The sequence below is a fragment of the Oryzias latipes genome, chromosome 15 (genome assembly GCF_002234675.1).
Source record: "Oryzias latipes chromosome 15, ASM223467v1".
Lineage (NCBI taxonomy): Eukaryota > Metazoa > Chordata > Actinopteri > Beloniformes > Adrianichthyidae > Oryzias > Oryzias latipes.
Genome location: NC_019873.2, coordinates 29,306,723 through 29,327,625, shown reverse-complemented (window position 1 = coordinate 29,327,625; position 20,903 = coordinate 29,306,723). Strand labels below are relative to the sequence as shown.

Below are 20,903 nucleotides of genomic sequence, written 5' to 3'. Positions count from 1 at the left end.
GAAATTAGAATGCAAGTCAGGAAGGTTCTCGGTTTATAGCGGCGACGGCAGCCCAGAGAGCCTCTGAGAAGTACGTTTTGTTTCTAGCTCGTGTCAAAACACTTATGGCTACAACCATTATCTCTGATGCTAAGCTGAGGATTCAGGAGGGCAAAGATCAGTGGAACAGCCATAATGTCTCGAGTTAACTCCGCCCACCTCAATGACATTTCCTGAAAACATCCTAAGAAATAAAGTCCATAAACTTTTACAGCAAAGCAGACGTTTAGGCAGAACCAAGTCAAGAGATTTTAGTGGATTCTTCCCCCATCTGTCAATCAAACGTTTACAAACGTGTGCTTTAGAAAATGAGTAATATTTACTAAACCAAAAATAAAACAGTTTAATTAACAGACTATACTTATATTTGTTTTTTTCTGTGTAAAGTTGGATATTTTCATTTAACTTGGGAATCAGTGGGATTGTGCTCCTTTCTGAAACCACCCTCCTGTGGTCATTTAAGGAACTGCAACCTTTTCTGGGTTCAAAGTTGGGAGTGGAATATAAAGGCTTCTAAAAAAAAAACAATTCGCGAATAGATTAAAATCGGCTCCAAAAATGACTGAAATGAAACATTCAGTCACAATAACCTTAATGATCCTTTTTCTGCCCTCTTTTGTCATAACTATGACATTTTCGGGTTGCGTGGTCCACTCTCCCGAGTGCAGTGTGAAAGAATATCACTTCATACAAAACTTCTCTTTTTTTTTCTGCATTCTCCAACAAACGTTCCTGTTCTCATTCGCGCCTACACTTCCTGTGTTGCAGGGCAGTATGGGTAGTATTACCTGCATTGCTTGGAAAGGTGATACGCTGGTGCTTGGAGATGTGGACGGCAATCTTAACTTCTGGGATCTTAAAGCGCGCTTGTCCAGGTAACTCTGTTATTTTATGCTGCAAAGCCCGATATTAATCACTTATTGTGCCTTTTTCTCTTATTCAGCACCATTCTTAATGTAGAATGTGTGTTTTTATCATGATGCCTTGAATATAACTCCCACATCAGTTATATATAGGAGACGAGCGGTGCTGCACCTCACAGCACAGTAATCTCTCTTTACTATTGCTAGTAATGTGCTGGACTCATTGTTCCTCAGTGAATCGCTCCCAACATGCAGCCTCATTCAGAGCAGCAGTCTTCATTTATACCAAACTGCAGTGATCCTTTAGCTAGGATCTACAAAGAGGAGCTTATCCCATGGTCCGGGATACTCGGTTCTGATTGGCTGTAGGGTGTCCAATAAAAGTGAGTGTTCCACATTGCTGCTTTGGCCGAATCTGTTGGTTACAGGAACAACAGAAACGTTCAACCTAATTTACAGACGTTATAAGACAGTAGAAAAGATCTCTGTCCCTCAAATGTCTCCATGATGGACATGACATTTGACCATCAACGGGCGGTTCACGCCTCTGTGTCGTCCATGCGTTTCTGACTAGGACGCTTCGTCGGGTGTCTTTCTTACTGCCAAGCCTAAACATTTAGTCTCAGATTCACAAAAAGTACAAATTAAAACGGTGAGTGTATTATTTTCAGGTGTCAAAACCTTTTTTCAAAGTCTTTAGAATGATTGTTGAAGTAGTTAGCGGTCTCGATCATTCCAGAAGTGTTGCTGACGTGTTTTTAGGGGCATACCGACACATCGTGGCTGGGTGAAGAAGATCCGCTTCGCCCCGGGGAAAGGCAACCAAAAGCTGCTGGTCATGTACACAGACGGAGCCGAAGTTTGGGACACCAAAGAGGTGAGACTTTACTGACAACACCTCACTGATGACCTCTATGTAGGGAGTCTGTGGATGTAGAGGGGAGCTGCAGGGCGTGGCACTCCGGTCACACACTCATGTCGTTTCCATGACAGTCAGGAACACAAAAATGTCAGACTAATGTCCTGATAGTCCTGTAATCAGCTGCTCTGTCATTGTCCTCCTGCTTTTAGCCGTCCTTTCAGGTGTTGCTATGCAGCTTACGTCTAGGAGCGGCTCTCTCCTGGCATCAGTTAGCCTCCATTAGGATGAGGAATAAAAGATATCTCCCTATAAAACGTGAGGGGGAAAACACAATGAGGGCCAAAGATTCGTTTCTGGATTAGTGTGGGCGCTGGGATGATTCGGTGAGCAGAGGGTGGAGGGAAATCGTTCCTCTGAATCAAGACTGTCTGGAAACTGTTCAGTCCCCGATTCGTTTAAGCCTGAGAACAGATGGAAGAAGCCGAAGCAGGAAATGAGCGAGTGTCTAGGAACCAGGACGGAGCGGGGCAGACGGAGGAGAGCGGACGTTTTGAGGAGGAATTAGTGTGAAATTTCCCAAATGCTTCTGTGCTCTGCTGATAGCAACCTGTCTCTGTACAGAAGGAGAATGTCCTGATTCAGAGGGGGGAGTCTAGGACGGTTTGGGTTTCCCTCCAATGCTGTTGGATGTCTCTGCTTTTGCCTGAACTTTTATCAACGGTTTTCCTTTGTCCAAACGCATAACACAACTAGAAATATCATGTGGTATTTTCATTTGATTTTTTTATTTGAAATAGTTTATTTCATTCATCCAACTCCCGACTTTGGCAGGTGCAAATGGTCAGCAGCATGCGCATCGGCCGCAACGTCAACTACCGCATCCTGGACATTGACTGGTGCACCTCAGACAAGGTTGTTCTGGCGTCAGACGACGGCTGCGTCCGAGTGTTGGAGATGGCCATGAAGTCTGCCAGCTACCGCATGGACGAGCAGGACCTGACCGGTGAGCTCAGGGCGGGGCGGGGCGGGACGGGAGGGTTTTTACCGTCACGCGTGACCACACGTCTGCTGTGACTGTGCACAGATCCGGTGTGGTGCCCCTACCTGCTGCTGCCCCGAGCTGCTCTCACCCTCAAGGCCTTCCTGCTGCTGCAGCCGTGGTCAGGAACCTTTACGATGGACATCACGCAGGTGTAAGGGTCCATCTGGAAGATGTCTGCAGCTCAGAAAAACTCACAACAAGACGAGCACAATGAGATTTGTGGACTAAAAAAATATGATTTATCATTTTATATATAACCGGAATATTTCTTTTCTTTTTTGGGAAAGTCATTTTCTTTTATGAGTTGTTTAATTCTAATTTAAACTTAAACCAGGGGTCTGCAACCTCCAACACCTAAAGAGGCATTCAGGTCCATTTCTCACTGACAACAACCACAAAGTCTGATTTCAGCCTTTAAAAATGACACTTTTTTTATATGCTGTTATCACTATTATGTTAAATATAAATGCCATGAAAATAAATAAAGAGAAAACAGACTTTTTTTTATCTAAATATGAAATTTTTCTTAACTTTCAATACAAGTTCTTTCAAAATAAAATACACCCTATGCCACATAGGATCATCTCAATGCGGCAGTAGTAGTAGTTTTGGTAGTTTGACGTTAACAGAAATGAAAGAGAAATACATAAATAAACTATTTATTTAACCAAATTGTGGGACATCTCAGCCAGAAATTTGTAAATCTAACAAAATGAAATCAAAAGCAAAATTATTGTGTTTTTTGAGGCACACTTAAAATCCTTAAATGTGTTCAAAACTTGAAAATCTGCTTCTTAATCTGATGTCTTCATTCCAGTTATGTTTACTTAAACCTCAAACTGATTTTCTGACGGACACTGTGCTCAAAAATCTGTCGCATGTTTTAGTTCAACTTGTGACACATTCTGTGTTTTCAACTGTTTTATGTAGGAGTTAAGTAACGTTTGACTTGCTTACTCTTTATTTTAAAGTTAGATTTTAAATTAAAAACATGCTATTTTAACCAGAGAGCCACAAAGCGGAGCCATAGGCCGCCGTTTGAAACCATTGTATGGAAAAAGAACAATCCAGGAAAGGGCAGAAACAAAGCTCTGAGGCTTTTGATCTAAACTTAAATGTTTCATTAACTATTCAGAAAGAAGTTATCATTCACTCTAAGCTCAAATGTGAAGCAGCTCATTATAAAATAACCACATAATTATCTGCAGCAGTTTCACTCTTTGATGCTGAACCTCGGTCACTATAACCTCAGTTAAAGTTCTTTTTGAAATACATTGGAATGACAAATACGTTACAGAGGAGAACAGGTTTCCAGGCATCTGTGTTTTTGTCATTTAACACACAACCAGAGCGTCTGCTAACCATCCAGCATTCATGAACATGTCAACATGAAACCTAAAGGAGGTTTTTGCTCTAATAAATGGCAGACGGCTGCAGCTTTATTAGCCACATTCTTTACCTGACCTCTGCATCCACGCCAGATAGACGGCCTGACACACTGCAGGCTTTCAGCTTGTTGGATCATACTTGAAGAAATGAAGACATGAAAGAAACGATTCACTCATCTGTTTCAGAGACTACAGTGAAAAGGTGGAGATAAAAGGCCTGATCCAGGAGCAGCTTAACTCCTTATCTAAGTAAGTTATTACTCTTTGCTTAAACTACAAACTTTAGATCAAGATCTCTTGACATTCAGCACAGATGTACCTGTTAGATTCCTGCTGTTTAAACAGAAGACTGTGCGGTCTGTGTGCAGACGGTTGGAAAAGAGCCACAGTGGACCTGCTGTGTTTGAGGAGAATAATTGGTTCTGTTTGTCTGTCTGTCTGTGATTGGCTCCCCAGTGATACCAAGAGTGTGCTGCAGGACCCGGAGCTGACTCTGCTGCAGCGCTGCCTGCTGGTGTCCCGGTGAGTCACAGCGCCGCTGCTGTTGCTGCCGCCGCCACCGCCGCTGATGCTGCCGAACTGTGGCGGTGTCCGATTTCCCACCCTAGCCCCCACACAGTGCACTCTATAGTGTGTTCTCCGTGTTCTAGTTCTGTCTGAATCTACAATTCCCAGATCCAGGGCCCTAGAAATTTCCCAGAAGTCTCTGCGAAAAACCAGCGTGCATTGATGCTCGCTAGATCTGAGAATATGGACCACAATGCATTGTGTCTGAACAATTTTTGCCAAAAAAATGTATTTTTTTAATAAACCATCAACGTTTTTGTCCTTGGAAGACAGTGGACTCATAAATAATTATCCCAAAACGCTCATATTAATTACATTTAACTTTGTGAAATCTGTGACTTCATACCCGCCGTTTAAAAGAAATAAGTAGTGAGCGTGGAGTCTGTATTCCTTTTAAAATCCAGGGCACTACATACTGCTGCACTATCTAGTTATTTAGTAGTTAAGGGTTAGAGCGGGAATTTGGGCACAGCCTGAATTGAAGAAAGTAAGAAGGCCCTTGTTCGTGTTTGGTCTTGGAGCAAAACAAGCTTAGTTTGAGAAAATGTGTCTTGGTGATCACATTTTTTCCCTCAAAGAAGGATTTTTGGTATTAGACATCATCTTGTTCAGAGAACCTGCCTCCGGGGTGAGACCGTTTCTGCAGTCTGGTGCTGCTACGTGTAAAGATGGTTTTGTCTAAAGGGATTCCTGCCATCCCTGCATGGCGTCGGCATTTATGCTGTGGATTCAATAAAGAAACAGAAACAAAGAAAAAAAACGGTTAAAAAAATGTAGGAACAAAACATTTGCTCTTTTTTTTACAAAGTCTCTATTATTCATTCTGATTAAAGCTTCAGTATAATAATATGATAAATCTGCTTTTGTGGGGGTAAAAGCCTCCCTTTGGGTCAGGTAGATTGTGAGGGGGGGCTGCTTGGTGGTGTCGTCCCTCCCAGGTTTTCTCTGGGTTCCTCCCACAGTCCAAACACATCCTTCATAGCTTCATGAATGGTTTGAAATTGTCCCTAAAGAGGGTGTGGTCCTGAGATGGACTGGGGACCTGCTCGGGGGTCTAGCTAGGATAGGCTCCAGCAACCCCATGGCCCCAGAGAGGGTTCAAGGAGTTTTTGGAAAAGGATCCATGGATTCAAATACAATGTTGTTCTGACTCAGATCAGGAAGGACCAAATGCAAAAAAAAACACTTTTAGATGGGCGGAGTTAATGACGTCATCTGTCCGTCCTGCTTACAAATATCTATTGCTTACTGGTTGTGTTTTAAATGTTGGAACTCCATCTCTGCTTGCTGAAGCTTCCGTCACATGGAAAGACCTGCCTCCCCGTTTGGAGCCGGGTCACATGACGGCGAAGTCCTGCTGTTTTCTGCTGCTCATCTGAACACTTTGTCCCTGTTTCTCCAACAGATGGAAGGCTGATGTTGTGGGTTTTTAAACTTCCTAACCGTCTGCCAGAATAATAAATAGGAAAGCTGGCGGTAACGGTTGGGAGGGATTGCCTTGTCCTAGAAAATTCCTAGCAGGAGAGCGGATGTCGGCAGCTCTGATCTCTCACACGACAAACCTGCAACAATCAGCTGCAGCAGGAATGAAACAATCCTTTTTAAAGGCTCAAATAAAGCTACTGATGATGAGGAGGTCATGATCATCGTCTGAACCTTTATTAATGAGGCGTGGTAACCTGGCAACAGCCTCCATTACAGGAGTCTGAGGGACGTAAAGCCTCAAAGAAAAGTAGAAGGGAGACGGTTTACTGAAAGATGGCGGCGTGGTCTGTGCGATGAACGAACGCTGGTCATTTCTGAGGCTCATTCCTCCAGAGAGGGACGACCTCCGCTGTCAACCCTCTGATGGATCGTTGTGGTCATCTGCAGGCTCTTCGGGGACGAGTCCGACCTTCACTTCTGGACGGTGGCGTCTCACTACCTCCAGTCCTTCGCACAGGCTCGCCAGCTGAGTGTGTCGTCTGCGGACGGCGGCGACGGAGCTCAGCCGCCGCTCCAACACCATCTGGACATCTGCTATGATGTCTTATGTGAGAGCTCTTATTTCCAGGTCAGTTCAAACTCCAAAAGGGGAGATTTTTTTCCATTTGCTCTCCTTTTTAGGCAGCATTGAACATGAAGACTGATGCTAATCCCAACATAAGTGTTCCCTGTAGCCCCAGCTTTACGGTTTCAGCATCAGCCCAGCCTCACTGATGGCGTCGTGCAGGAAAACAGCTGAGGCTTTCAGAGCTTGGAGGGCAAAACCATTTTTCACTTCTGTTCCTCACGAGACGCAGTCCAGCCTTCACCTGAACACACTCATGGTATTCCATAAGTCAATGTTTGTCCCTCGATGTACAAACGGAACCTATTCCAAACTCAGACTCATGTCTGAACATTGATTATCCAAAAACATGTTCTTTAGAGTTTAGAAACGCTAACACTGCATAAAGAGGTCACTGAAATCCAGGTATCTGTCCACACAGAGAGAGAGTACATTTACCGAACTACAGATGGTTTAAGATATCAGAGTTTAGATAAGCACTCAAAATGAGAAAAGCTTTAAGAAAGAATGACTTCAAACTTTCCATTATCAAGTATTTTTTGCTACTTCTAACCACAAAGTTTGAATTTTTAAAGTTTTTATGGACATAATTAAACTTTGTTTTGATTCCAGTGACAAAAATCTACTGTAAAAAGTGAAAATGAATCATTTTAGAACAACATGTGGTCCGTCTTAATAAATCCTCATACAATTTAAAAACAATCACTTCTTCTTAGATAATAAATCTGCATTTTTCTTCTAAACTAATGAATGTCAGTCTATCTTGACAGAATTTATGTAAGTTTAAAAGGTCATCCTTAAAATTGAACCAAAAACCACAGTGATCCTTTTTTGTCTTAAATCACGTTTTTCTATCATCGAGAGTTTGGAGAAAAAAGGATTTGGACTTATTTTAATAATAATTCATCATTTCTAAATCCTAGCTATTAGAATGAGATGAATAGAGTTTGAGAAAAGCTTGGAGATGTGCAGAGCAAAGAAAACAACTTCCAAATATCTCAGAAATGTCTAAAAGCAAAGTTTGAAATCTTTGCACGGATGAGATGTTTTGCAGCGGTAGAGCGTGAAAGCGTTTGTGTCTTTTCTGCAGAAAATGCTGGAAGGTTCAGGGGAAGTTTCCCACTGAGCGAGTGGCGACGGTTGATTTCTTTACGTTGAAGTTGTGTTTGTGCGTCCGAATGTGCGTCACTCCAGACTCCACGACAAACAACGGTCTTGTTTCGTTGGACGTCTCATTTCAGCTGCGATCAAACGGCCGTCAGCGAGCCGCTGCTCGCTCATCTTCAGCTGCATTTCCTCCAATCGCTGGTGTCGGCTTCTGGAGCCGGGCTCCTTGAACTGGCTGCTAATGAGGAGCCGCGGCGTGATCACGAAGCCCACTTCTGAAGAACTGCCCCGGCATTCAGCAGCATTTGCCTCCTGATGGCACCACTGTCATGACTCCTGTCCAAAGCTGCTGAGCTCATTTGAAAACACAGATGAGAGTCCATCAGGACAGGGTGGAAAAGAGGGCATGCGGATAGAAAAATAGAACTCATTTTCTATACAATGATGGGATTTTAATCCTTACGCCACATCCTGCTCTGCTGTTATAAACAGAGAAAGCTTTGAAGTCATTCACTGACTAGGAAGGACATGAGGAAGACCTCCAGAGCTGCTGAGTCTTTGAAACCTTGAATTAAATGTCCTCCTGAGTCTGGTTATTTTCTGCTGGCGTCCGCCTGGTTCGTCTGTCGGTCGCTTTGCCGGAGAACTAACCTGCTGCTCCCTCCGCTTTGTCCTCCGCAGAAGTTCCAGCTGGATCGGGTCCACCTGCAGGAGGTGAAACGTTCCAGCTACGAACACACCAAGAAATGTGCTGACCAGCTCCTCCTGCTGGGTCAGGTAGGTACTGCACCCCTTCAGCAAACGCCTTGCTACGATTATCGCCTTCTGTTCCGTTTAAATGTCTTTAAGTTATTTAGTCATTGTTTAGGTTTCATGATCTTGCTGTCTCTCTACTCTGGAAAAAAAGGCCTTTTTAAAGCTAGTTACAAATATTCAATACCAAAAGGTTTTGCTTTGCTGTGAATGAAAAAATCTAGATTTTGTCTTGGTGACATTTTCTTTTCAACAAATTGTCGTGTTCAAAACAAAATCTTAAAATGAGCAAAAATCACTTTTATTTAGGTTTATTTCTCTGGAATTATTATATCATGAACTAACTGTTTGTTGCTGAAAAAGAGTTTTATCTTTTTAAAGTAAGTATGTTTTTACACCTTTATCCCAAATATGTCATGTAGCTCAACAATCTCTATTTCTAGACTATAATCATCTCACAATAAGACTAGAATGACACATTTAAGCTCATTTTTCCTTGATAACATTTTCTTGTAATAAGCGACTCTGTTTATTGAAACAAGACCATCCATAGTTCCCAAATGAAACTTCTGCTTATAAATATTATGTAACATCAAATGGATGTTTTTGAGATCGAATGACTCAAGATATTTAACATTTATTATCCTAAAGCAGGTTGTTGCATCTACCCTAGCGTTTCCAGTAAGTTCATTTTTTCTCATATCAAGTGTAATTAGATATTTAAATGAGAAACTAGACGAAAGCACGTTGTGAGTTTTTGCTGTTTAAATGTCTAAACGTTGCTTCACAGACAGTCAGGCTTTTGCTTCCTATGGATATAGGATCTCCTCTTCGCTCAGAGCCGTTCTGCCCTCTCGGGGGCTTTAGCCCCCTCATCCTCATTCTGACTGTAATGACAGCTGTAATAACGCGGCCGTGAGCACTCAGACAGAGTCTGTGGCGACCCCCAGCGGGAGGCGGAGCCTCCGCTGATGGGGAGCGGGATAGCCGGCATCATTCCTCTCCTTTCATGACCGTCATGACCGTCTCTGTGTTGTGGCTCTTAGACGGACAGGGCCGTGCAATTACTGCTGGAGACCAGCGCAGACAACTCCAGCTACTACTGCGACTCGCTCAAGGCCTGCCTGGTCACCACCATCACGTCCTCGGGACCCTCGCAGTCCACCATCAAGCTGGTGGCCACCAACATGATCGCTAATGGAAAGCTAGCAGGTAGTGTGATGGTGTCAGTCAGAGCTGTGTGGACGTCTGCAGCCTCACAAGAACCTCCTTAGAGGAAAAGCTCTGCCTCCTCACTCATTTAAATATTTTACTGCAGTCTGTCATATGGGACGTTTTTTTGAGCATAAGTTAAAACCAAAGTGTCGTCTAAAAACCCTAAAGCAGATTTTAGCCAAAGAACCGGAGACTTTTCAAGTCTTTTGGGTTTTTTTCTTTTTTTAATCGTTGTTATTGTTGAATCCAAACGTCTTTGTTTCTGTAAAAATGAAGATTCATCTTGTTTTAGTGAGTATTTACGGGGGACATAAACAAACGAAAAGTAAGTAAGGACAAACGTATGTATGATTGGCTGCACGTTCAGACAGACCGGTGTAAAACACGTTGAAATCCTTGAGACCGTCTGGATTCAGAGATGCGTTAAGAAGCGTGAAGGCTGGATTTTGACTGTTTTCCTCTCCGGTTTCGCAGAGGGAGTCCAGCTGCTGTGTTTGATTGACAAGGCGGCCGATGCCTGCCGCTACCTGCAGACCTACGGGGAGTGGAACAGAGCCGCCTGGCTCGCTAAGGTAACTCAGCGTGACGGCGTCCGTCCACAGCAACACGGAGGCTCGGCCATGTTTGGATCATTTATCCAGCTCTTCCTTCCCAAGTGGATCTGTGAGCGTTTTCTGACTACAGCAGAAAGGATTTTAGTTCTTCTATTCTTTCCAGCCTTTACAGTCTGTCTGCCTGGTAAAACAGGTGTTTACGCTTGTTCTTACATCCCTGCTGCCAGTTGAACCTCCACATGGACAGCATGTGTGTGATGTGTGCCGTTCCAGGTGCGCCTGAATCCAGCGGAGGCTTCAGACGTGCTGAAGCGCTGGGCAGAACAGCTGTGCTCCCCGCAGTTCAACCAGAAATCCAAAGCCATCCTGCTGCTGCTTTCCCTCGGCTGCTTCTACAAAGTGGGCGAGATGCTCCACAGGTGGGAAACAGACATTTCACCAACAGAAACCCTGCATATTGTTTGAAGCATTGCAGCTAGAATTCATTCTTAGAGAATAACTGTTGGATCTTTGGGCTGACGGCCTCTCATAAATTCTGTTCCCCTCACTAGTAAACTTCTGCTTTTACTGAGCATTTTGGTCTGTAATCTTTTCTTTTTTTGGCCATATATTTCTGGAAATAGTCATAAAAAACTCTATTCACCTCTACAGTTTTATACGTCCATACAAAGAGTTCAGAAATGTTCTGCTGATCCACTTCCATTAACAGCTAAATGCAGGACAGGTGTGGGTAAACGCCGGAGCGCTTCGTGCCTGAAAGCAGAGCCGATCACCTGCAGGTGTGCAGATCAGGTGAGCTTTAGCTCGCTGAGTCTGCAGACTTCAGTTCGCTGCAGCTGTTAAGCATGAGTCAGCAATCATTTTGGAGGTCTACTTTGTCTTTTGATGCAGAAAATCATCGGTTTTCAAAGTAGAACAAGTTCAAAAACGTCTTTTAGTGTGAGCTTGGCCTCGGTTTACACCTTCACGACCTGATGGAGGATAACAGCAGAAAGATGGGAACGGTTGAAAAGGAAAAGTGTGAAGTTCAGACTCTAATGTGGTGGCAGTATCAGGGTTTTCCTAAAGGAGGGTGCTCTCCTCCCCCCTGACAGAAGCGTGTCTGTCCCTCCTCTGACAGCTCCGCCTCTGAAACGCCCTCACCAGCGTCGGGCCGACGGCTCGGGTCCGCAGACACAAACCCTGGAGGGTTTCCTGTTTCTTGCAGTTGCTCTAACCTCCTCCTGCTTCTGTTTCTCTCCTCTCCATCCCTGGGGCAGCATGAGGCAGTTCGATCGAGCCGCCCTCTTCATCGAAGCTTGTCTGAAGTACGGCGTCATGGAGGCCAACGATTCTTCCAATATCCTTTTGAAAAAGATTTGCACTGATTGTGGGTCTTAATGAAAATGTGGAGCCAAATCCAAAGATTTAAAGGCAAACACCCAAAACGTCTGTTGTTGTCTCTACAGTCACTTTACTATAACTTTAGACTCCACTTTTTCTGTTTGTCGGGTCAAACCTTCTGTACAGAAAGTGAAGCGCAAGAAACTTCTAAGATGATGCAAGAAAATCCAATGAATCCTCTGTAGAGGACATTTCTAAAGCTGAAAGTCTCCAGACCCCAGCAGACGGCTGAACGACCACCTCTGGTCTCTACAGAGGAGGTTTGATAGCAGATGAGAAGGGGGCGGAGCTCTGTTTGTAGTTTTTCTCTGATAGTCTGGAGGTAAAGGTCCACACAGATAATAATGTTTTATTTAGAAAACTACACACAACAATCTGCATCTTTTTAAGAAATGTTCATATGGAAAATGAATCTATAATTTAAAACCCAGCTTCCCCGGTTCTGAAGACCCTGGCGTCTCCATGGGAACGGCGAGTTTGCAGACAGCGATGATTTCATCCCCATCAGCTCGTCCTCCCCAGCGGCTTCTTAGAATCACATAATGAATTGCTTTAATTATGTTGCTGTCTTAATGGCGACGCCTGATGCCAAGCGCATGCCGAGAGGGCAACCAGAGGAGGAAAGCTTTTGGTTTGAAGGGTTTCCTCCCCCTGCAGCTGCTTCCTGTCCATGCGCTGCAGCTCTCATGCAGCTTTGAAGCTGCACTTGCTGGTCTCCGTCTAAAACAAATTGTCTCACATGTCCTGCTTTTCCTAGACCGTCTGCTCTGAAGCTCCTCCTTAACCACACGCCGCACATAAACTGATCGAGGCTGCGTTTGTGGACTACGCGCGGCTGCTGCGCTCCCTGGGCCTGAGGGAGGGCGCCGCCCTGTGGGCGTCTCGGGCCGGCTCTGCCGGGGTGCAGCTGATGGAGGAGCTGTTCCAAGGAGAGGGCGGCGGCACCGAAGTTCCGCTGGAATACAAGGAGTTTGACCTGGGAGAGGAGGGCACAGAGTGAAGGCGGTTTTTGGTTTGGGTGGTGGTGGCGTCCAGGAGAGCCTCATGCTCCCCTGAAAACAGAGATGGGTTGAGGAGTGGGTGGCTGTGGGAGCTGATGTCCCTTTTCCAGCACACGTCTCTTCAACGTGCTGTTTTTTCTCCTTAGATATCTCGTTGTGAGTTTCAATCATTGCTCAGATCTGCTTCATGGTAGCCGGTGTCATTAACCTTTGTGCTGCACTGAGATCTCCTCCCTAAAAGATGGTCTCCTCCAACACAGCGAATCTCCCCAAGACAACTCCACGTCTGAAATCTGAGCACTCTGAACCAAAAAGACTTCAGAACGTGGAGTCTGCTGCACATTTTCACGCGTGTAAACTTGCACATTTACTTCCGTTTTGAGATCGTTGAGCTTCTCCTCAGCCTCTTCTGGGAGCTTCAGTGGGACTGTTAGATGTGAACCCATTCCAGTGACGTGTGAAGGTCGGTGGTCGTTCCTGTGTCTGGTTCCAGTGATGTTCTGTTGTGCCTCCATGTGGATCAAGTCGGCGGTTTCCCACAGAAACGGCTTCCTCCTGCGGTCCCTGAACACATCATCAGTGATTAGTGTGACATTCAAAACGCGCACGACGGCGTGTTTGTTTGGCTTCCGGTGTGTAAAATGTTGTCCTAGAGCGACGCGGTGACTCCGTTCACAGCAACCTTCAGTGTCCAAGAACTGCTGTTCACCATTTAACAGCCATTACCAGTGTTACCATGGTAACCCAAGCCTGCTTTTAGAGTAATTGATGTTGTTCCAGTGCTTCACCAACACCAGAAAAAGGCTGCCCGACCCTGCAGATGATGCTGCTGCTGTTTTTTTCCTCCCCCCTCCTGGTGGGGCGGGGTCTCACCTGCGTTTCCGTGTAACACCTGAGTTTTGTTCCACTTTTTTACTCTCTGAAGTTCTGTTGTGTAGACGTGTCTGATTCTGTTGTGTTTTTGCTTCAAAGTCACTCTAAGGCTTTAAGCTGTGTAACAAAAGGAAAATGATGTTTCAATATGGACGGCAATAAATTCAATGTCATGTTTGCTTTTGGTGTTTTGTGCTCCGACACTAGAGGGCGCCGTTGTTCCTCTCCAGGTTTGCATGAGAGGCTCTTTTGAATGATCCTCTTTCCTCTCCAGCTCAGGTAGATCGATGTTCACTCATTTGTCAAGCTGCCTTAAGGGGAAATTCGTCTCTACATGAACCACTTCCACGATTAATGAGCCCCTTTCTGCCCCTGCGGGGGGCCAACAGCTGCCCAGGTCTGGTCGTTTTCAGTCCTTTTACTGCTCCAGCTTTATTCATGGCTGTCTTCTGTTCCTTCTCTTTCCTGAGCACAAAGAGACCAGAACCCGTCTGGAACGCACCGGCCTACCAATGAGCTGCCGGAATGGGCTGATGGACAGGCCGTCATCAGTATGCGGGGCCTCGCCGTGGGTTCCTGCCCCGGGACGCCACTCTTACCAAACTCAGCTCCCAAATCAACTTTCATCCAGGTCTCCTCCTTTTTCCACATCATGCGGTCTGCTGGTTCCTTTGGAAACCTTCCTGACGCCTTTGCACCAAGAAGAAAGCTGGCAGGGGGGGCCTCCTGCTGCACCTCCACCCACTTCCTGAGCGGCCTCCATCTGCTCCTGGCTGTCACCTCCTGGCCCCCCTTTGGGTTCCGCTCAGGGCTGAGCGTCCAGGACGGGCCGGTCTGAGCATGCTCACAAGAAGATAGTCGTTTTTCACTCCGGGTTCCCCTCGGTTCATCACTTCCTCCACCTTCAGCACCCGCTCCAGATGTTTTGGATCATTTTTGACTGTCTCACACACACACACACCCACACACACACACACACACACACACACACACCCACACACACACACACAAACACCCACACACACACACACACCCACACACACCCACACACACACACACACACACACATGCAGCAATGGCTGCTGGAAAGAAAAGATTTTCTCACCAAAGCTGACCTAAAGAGTCCGGTTTGCAGTGAGGAGCTCAGTAAAAAGAAAACACGTCTCACTGACTGTTTTTCTTTTCATTCATTTCATTTTTTCTGACTTTTCTCTTTTGGGGGGGGGGGGGGGCTGTTTCCGGCTGACTGAGCTGCTCATCTTCTCCTCAGTCTTTCAGGTCCACCACCAACCTGAGCTTCACATGGGGGCCGTATCCATTACCTCATCTGGGGTGTCGCTGTGCTTCAGAGGCACCCAGAGGCCCCCGCTCCTCTGATGTCTGCTTCAGGCTCCTCCTCTGATTGGTCGGACAGTGTTCTCCCTCCTCCTGCTCAGCTCCTTCTATTGGCGGAGCCTCCTGCTCACCTCAAGTTCGCGGACTCTGATTGGCTGCAGGGAGGCGCGGGGGGCCCACATGGGGGTTGGAGGAAATGTTTATGTTGAAAGTATTCTGACCCCCCAGCTTTATCTGATTCCCTTTGGATGAATGTGACAGTGTTCAGTAGAGCCTGGCCTAACGTACCCACAGCCCCACATTAATTCCCGTTTAAACAGAGCTGGGGGAGCACGGGGGGGTGGGGGGGGGGCAGGATCTTTGGAACATTAACTGGTAATCACTAAGGCTTATCAGATCCTGCTGATGGCCGGTGAATGGCATCATCTTTTTTGAAGGAAGTCTTTTGTGGCTTTCAGAGGTTCTGCTTGAGGTCAGGCCTGCCTTTCTGTGTGGGTGGGGGAGCGTGCAGCCCCCTGCGGGACCGATCAACCAGGGGCAGGAGTGAAAGCAAACAGCAAGTGATTCTTAGTTACACCATTAGCAGGACTAAGCTGACGGCCTAAATAAATCAGCAGGTTCACCTGAAAACAGAAGTGAGTCATGTGTGAGGAAATCCCTGCTGCAGTGTCCACAGGAACATGTGAGGAACTGTTGTCTGGTCCTAAGTGGAATCTGTTTGTTTGGCTCAATGACAAATTATGATCCTGTAAAGAAAACCTGGAACGATGAAAGATGGAAACAGAAGACTTAGAAAATCTTTCAGGCAAACCTTAAACACAGGTAGAAGGCGAGCTTAAGCCGGGTCCACTTTCTTTATTCTCAGCCTGGAGGCTTGGAAGCCCATACTGCCCCCCCCCCCCCCCCCCCCCAAAAATAAATAAATAAATAAAAGTACATTATGTCTGTGTGCTTTTCTACGTTTCATTGGCCATGTGGTAACAGATATGCCACTGATGCCCCTGCAGCAGAGAAAAGCCTCCCTGGGAGATTAGAGCAGGGGCAGACGGGATGATTATGAAGGAAATGGCCTTTTTGAGCTGCTGGACGCCGGGCCGGCCGCGGTTCGAGGCTGCGCAGATGGTGGTGTCTGCTTTCATGGGCAGACGGTGGAGCCAGGAGAGGATCTCGGCTGCATGCACCTCCACCTGCACACAGGTGAGTCTGGGGTACACCGTTTCTCCTGCACCAGCAGTTGCATGTTTGTGTTCCAGGTCATGCGTGTTTCCTCTTTGACATGCAGGACGTGTTTCTGGAGTGATGGGCTGCATGCTTGGCCTGTGCCGGCCCGCTCCCCCGTGTACAGGCGCGTGCTGGGTCACTGAAGACACGAGGACAGGCCCCCTCAGAGAGTTCTGAAGACAAACGTCAAATCTGGACTTTGGATTTAAGGAGGAAAACTCCATAAACCTTATTAAGAATTCACATTTTTTGAAACATCTAGTGTTTTCTTCACAATCTAAAGTGTGTTAATGTTCCACTAGGTGGCAGTAGAGCACCAGCAGTTGGACTAACTTTTTCACCAGCAGCTGAGAAGAAAAGCAAACTGAAGTCCTCATTAACAGCTTCATTCATCTGAAAGCAGTGAAACGTTTCTTTCTGTGAGCCGCATTTCTCTGTGCAGAATTCAGGCGAATGTCATGATGGCGCCCGGCGTTTGTGCAGGAAGGAGCTGCATGGTCCTCCTATCACCAAGATGATCTGTCAGTGGCACCACCGTGTGCTGCCTAATCTGGGAACCATCGTGGCGGCTGCCTCATTCAGCACGCTCCGTGGAGGGGATCTCCTGTCCACCGAGGGCAGGAGATAAGCACCAGGAGGGCCTCCTCCTCAGAAACGCCGCCCCGCTCCGCAAAAGTCCAAAAGATGGGAAGGAACTGCTTAAAGTTGGTGCTGACAGTGGTTTATGGAGGCCATAAGGAGGTAATCCCCTCTAATAGGAAGGTCAAACTGCTGGAGGTGAAGGCAGCCGTGCACGTGCACACACAGACTGAGGGACGTGCGTGTCCTGCTCTGTATGCGTGTGCACATGCAGCAGTAAAAGAAAGCCCATGAACCCAGAAACAAAGGGCAGATTTTCTTTTTCCTGGAGGAGAGGGAGATAGAGCTTCTCCAAATGCCACCATGGGTGCTCTAATGCCCCCTTTGTTCACCTCCTTAATTCTATTATGGAAGTGGAGGAGGAATCCCAGCTTCCTTCCCCTTTTTGCACCCCGTCCTCACGCTCCTGCTGTGGAGCGTCCGGCAGCAGAAAAGAGGATCCTCTGAGATTCAAGGAAACACTCAGAGTTTTTTTTCCAAACATAAATTTAGTGTCAGAGACTCTGAACACATTTGAACACAGAAAACGTTCATGTCTGCCTGAAGAAATCATAGCAGAAAGTTTCTGCGTCCACAGAAAGTAAACCAGTGTTATGATTATGACTCTTTCAGTTTAGTGACAGAAAACAAAGAAATTAAACAATAAACAGCTGACTGATGCATGAAAAAATCCATTTAGAAGTTTATTGTTTATTGATTAATGATGCATGAACTAACTAACACTATGAAGTGTTAACGCTCCCCCTCCCCTTGCGTAAATGCTTGAAGCAGAACAGGAGGATGAAGACAGAAGCCCCCCCCCCCATCGTTCGGTGGCTAATGGGGGCAAAGATTCACTGATGTCCCGCCTGATTACATTAAACAATCATTTGGAACACAGTCTGAGAGATCTGCAGAGATTTGCAAATCATCCATGACCCCCCCCCCCCCCCCCCCCCCCTGATGTTCTGCCAGGCTGGGGGGGGCAGGACCAGACCTTCAGGCCCTGCAATGACTTGGTTCATATCCACTAATGCTCCCCCCCTCTCCTCTGAGACTTGGCCTTAAATCCTTTTGGGCACCATGTCACTGCTTCAGCAGCATACCCCCCCCACCCCCCCCCCCCAGAGACCCTAATCCCCACAGCCTGGGAACGAGTCCAACTCCGAGGTCTTTCAAACGCTTTTTAGCCTGTACATTATTAGATGCTATGACTTACACTTGGGAACATGTGGAAGGAAAACACGGCAGTGATAAATCTGAAATAATGAAACGGCTCTCTAAGTGGAACCAGCCGCTCTCTGATGACCAACAGTCAGAGAAACCTGATCGGCCTGCAGAGCTGCTGCAGGCAGACCGACGCTGTGGCTCAACCTGATGTGGAGCTGATTGGAGCTCTGGGACCTGAACGCATTCCTGCAGCTCCAGAGGACAACAGGAAGACGGTGTGTGTGACAAGGTGTTACTGAGACCTTTAACGGCCAGCGCCACCGGCCGTGGCGTGCGGGGGCGGTACGTACCATGACTTGTGGTGACGGGAAGGGTAGCGGCCGGCTGTTGAGCTTCCAGTTAGTTCAACTTGCAAACCCAGATGGGACAAAAACAGTTTTTTTGTTTGTCCTCTTGAAAAGAGAGTGAAAGTCTGTCATCCTGAGAGGTTCATTGGAACAAATAGAAAATCAAGAAATCCACTGTGAAGGATTCGTATACATTTATTTACATTTTATTGAAGGACATAAGAATTCAATCCCTCTTGCTGGAAAGACTCAGTGGTAAACCCTCATTAGCAGCACAGAGGTCAGATGTTTCCTGTAGTTGGTGAGCAGCTTTCTGCACATATCAGGAGGATTTCTGCTCCTCTCTTCTTCACAAATGACTTCTAAATCATTCAGATTTGGTGGCTGTCGCTTAGAAACTCTGAGCTTCAGCTCTCTACAGGTTTTCCGTAGGACTGAGGTCCAGAGACTGGATGGACCGCTCCAAGACCTTGATCTGCTTCTTCTCCAGTCGTTCCTTGGTTGTTTGTTTTGGGTCATTCTCCTGTTGGAAGGCCCATCCAGCCTCCATTTAAAGCCTCCTGGTTGAGGAAAGGAGGTTCTCTCTCAGGGTTTGATGGTACATGGCTCCGCCCACCCCCCCATCCACACAGTGCAGAAAAACACCCCCAAACCATAATGCTTGCACCTCCGTGCTTGACAGTGGGGATGGTGTTCTTGGGGTCATAGTCAGCATTTCTCTTCCTCCAAAGACGACGGGCTGAGTTGATGCCAAAGAGCTCCATGTTGGTCTGATCTGACCACAGCTCCTTCTCCCAATCTCTAAATCACGAAGGAGTTCATTGACAGACTTCAGGTGGGTCTGCTGCACATGTGCCTTCTTAAGCTGGAGGACTTTGCAATCTCTCCAGGATGTGAAACCGTTGCTGTGTAAAGTATTCCCCTTGGTTTTCTTGCTGACTGTGGTTCCAGCTGCTGGTTGATCATCAGCCGTGATGTTTCAGGCCAATTTCTCGACCTTTAGAACGACAGACTGTCAATTTCCTTTGAGATGGACAAATCTACAAAATGAACAAGGGATCAAATACTTGACTGTAAATGACCAAACTTTGACAGAAATCCTGCTGTCTTGATGCTAATGAGGCTCAAACAGACTTGGTTTTAGCTGAATGTCGTCCTGCAGCGTGGGGGCCTCCCAGCTCTGCAGCCGTTACAGAGACCCTCCGTTTGAAGGCAGAGATGGGAATTCCTGGCCGCTTAAATGAAAAAGCTGTGGGTTGATTAGCGAGTACGCGGGCTAAAGAGAGACGGCGTGCAGCAGAGAATGAACGTCACCCAGAGGCCAGCTAATAAAGACACACGGCTCGTCTTTCACCCCCTCACAGAGGGTTGTCATCAAGTTTGAATTAGTTTTATGCAAAGCCCAGTGCAGCCAATAAAGCACCATCCAGCGACCGGCTCTGCCCACAAACGGCTGCTTTAGCTGCAGACGCTCAAGTTTCAGGTCTTTGAAGTTTTCATTGTCAGTAAATTCCCAGATCAAGCAGATTAGCCGAGTATATTTTGGTGTCTGGATGTAAATGTTTAAGTATTAATAGAAGATGCTTCTCTTTTGCTTTTCTAGTTTGTCAGTTTTCCAGACGGATCCAGCACCAGAATCTTCCGGAAAACCTGTTTGACCTTGAACTGCAACCATCCCAACATTTGTTAGAGCGAGTCTGAAGCGTGTAACCATCATCAGATGTGTGTGCGTGTGCCATGAAGCCGCTGTTGGGTGGACTAACGCCACATCCAGCAAGAACAATACATCACCATAAAGCCGCCTCCCAGCAGCTGCTTTGACTGATGTCAGAGCTGGAGCCGGGCTCCGACTGACATGTTCACAGAGAAAACAGCTCCTTCTCCATCACACTAACAGCCGCGTTTTTATTCAAACCAGAGCGGCAGCCTGGTCGCTCTGGCTCGGCTCCTGTTCCCAGGCTTTTTTTTTCTGGGAGGAGGAGGTGGGAGAAGGTGTTTGGGCTGATAACCCCTCTCCATCACTCTGACATGGAGAGCAGAGCCGGAGCAGCGGGCCAAGGCTGGAGATCCGGAGGAGCAGAGGCAGCAGCAGGGAGATGGAGGCTGATGAAGAGGTGGAGAGCGCGATGGAGGCGGAGCCGTCTTATCTGCTTGACCATGTGTTCAACAGACGCCTTCTTTCTCTAAAAATCCTTCATCCTGTCTTGAGATACCAGTTTTTCTGCGGCGCCAGCTTCTTATCTGGATCTTCATGGAGAACAGATTTGTGTACATGTGGGTTATCATAAATGTGCTTCACCACATACCTGTTCCATGACTCCTCCAGGAAGCATCAGCAGGTTATTATTGGATCTGTTCGAGACCCTTTTAAGCATTTTTATATCAGCCTTTTCTCCATCAAATGTTTAGAAATGATGGGAAAGTGTTTCCAAACTCCCGTAAGACAGCACGGCGGTTTGCAGCCTGAGATAAACAACCGTCTGACTTCTAGTACCACTGTGACCCTTTTCTTGTT

General features: G+C 46.5%; 1 protein-coding gene across 1 annotated transcript in view; it reads left to right on the top strand.

Moving 5' to 3' along the window:
- Positions 1–13,875, top strand: part of wdr11 (WD repeat domain 11) — a 52,419-nt gene extending 38,544 nt beyond the window's left edge. Inside the window, exons 17-29 of the mRNA XM_023963146.1 lie at positions 808–914; positions 1,665–1,779; positions 2,596–2,767; positions 2,849–2,957; positions 4,381–4,443; positions 4,651–4,716; positions 6,634–6,814; positions 8,600–8,695; positions 9,718–9,883; positions 10,361–10,458; positions 10,714–10,859; positions 11,700–11,779; positions 12,621–13,875. Coding sequence (XP_023818914.1) covers positions 808–914; positions 1,665–1,779; positions 2,596–2,767; positions 2,849–2,957; positions 4,381–4,443; positions 4,651–4,716; positions 6,634–6,814; positions 8,600–8,695; positions 9,718–9,883; positions 10,361–10,458; positions 10,714–10,859; positions 11,700–11,779; positions 12,621–12,823 — 1,602 coding nt within the window. The 3' untranslated portion in view covers positions 12,824–13,875. The remainder of the gene's footprint in view (positions 1–807; positions 915–1,664; positions 1,780–2,595; positions 2,768–2,848; positions 2,958–4,380; positions 4,444–4,650; positions 4,717–6,633; positions 6,815–8,599; positions 8,696–9,717; positions 9,884–10,360; positions 10,459–10,713; positions 10,860–11,699; positions 11,780–12,620) is intronic.
- The last annotated feature ends 7,028 nt before the right edge of the window (positions 13,876–20,903 follow it).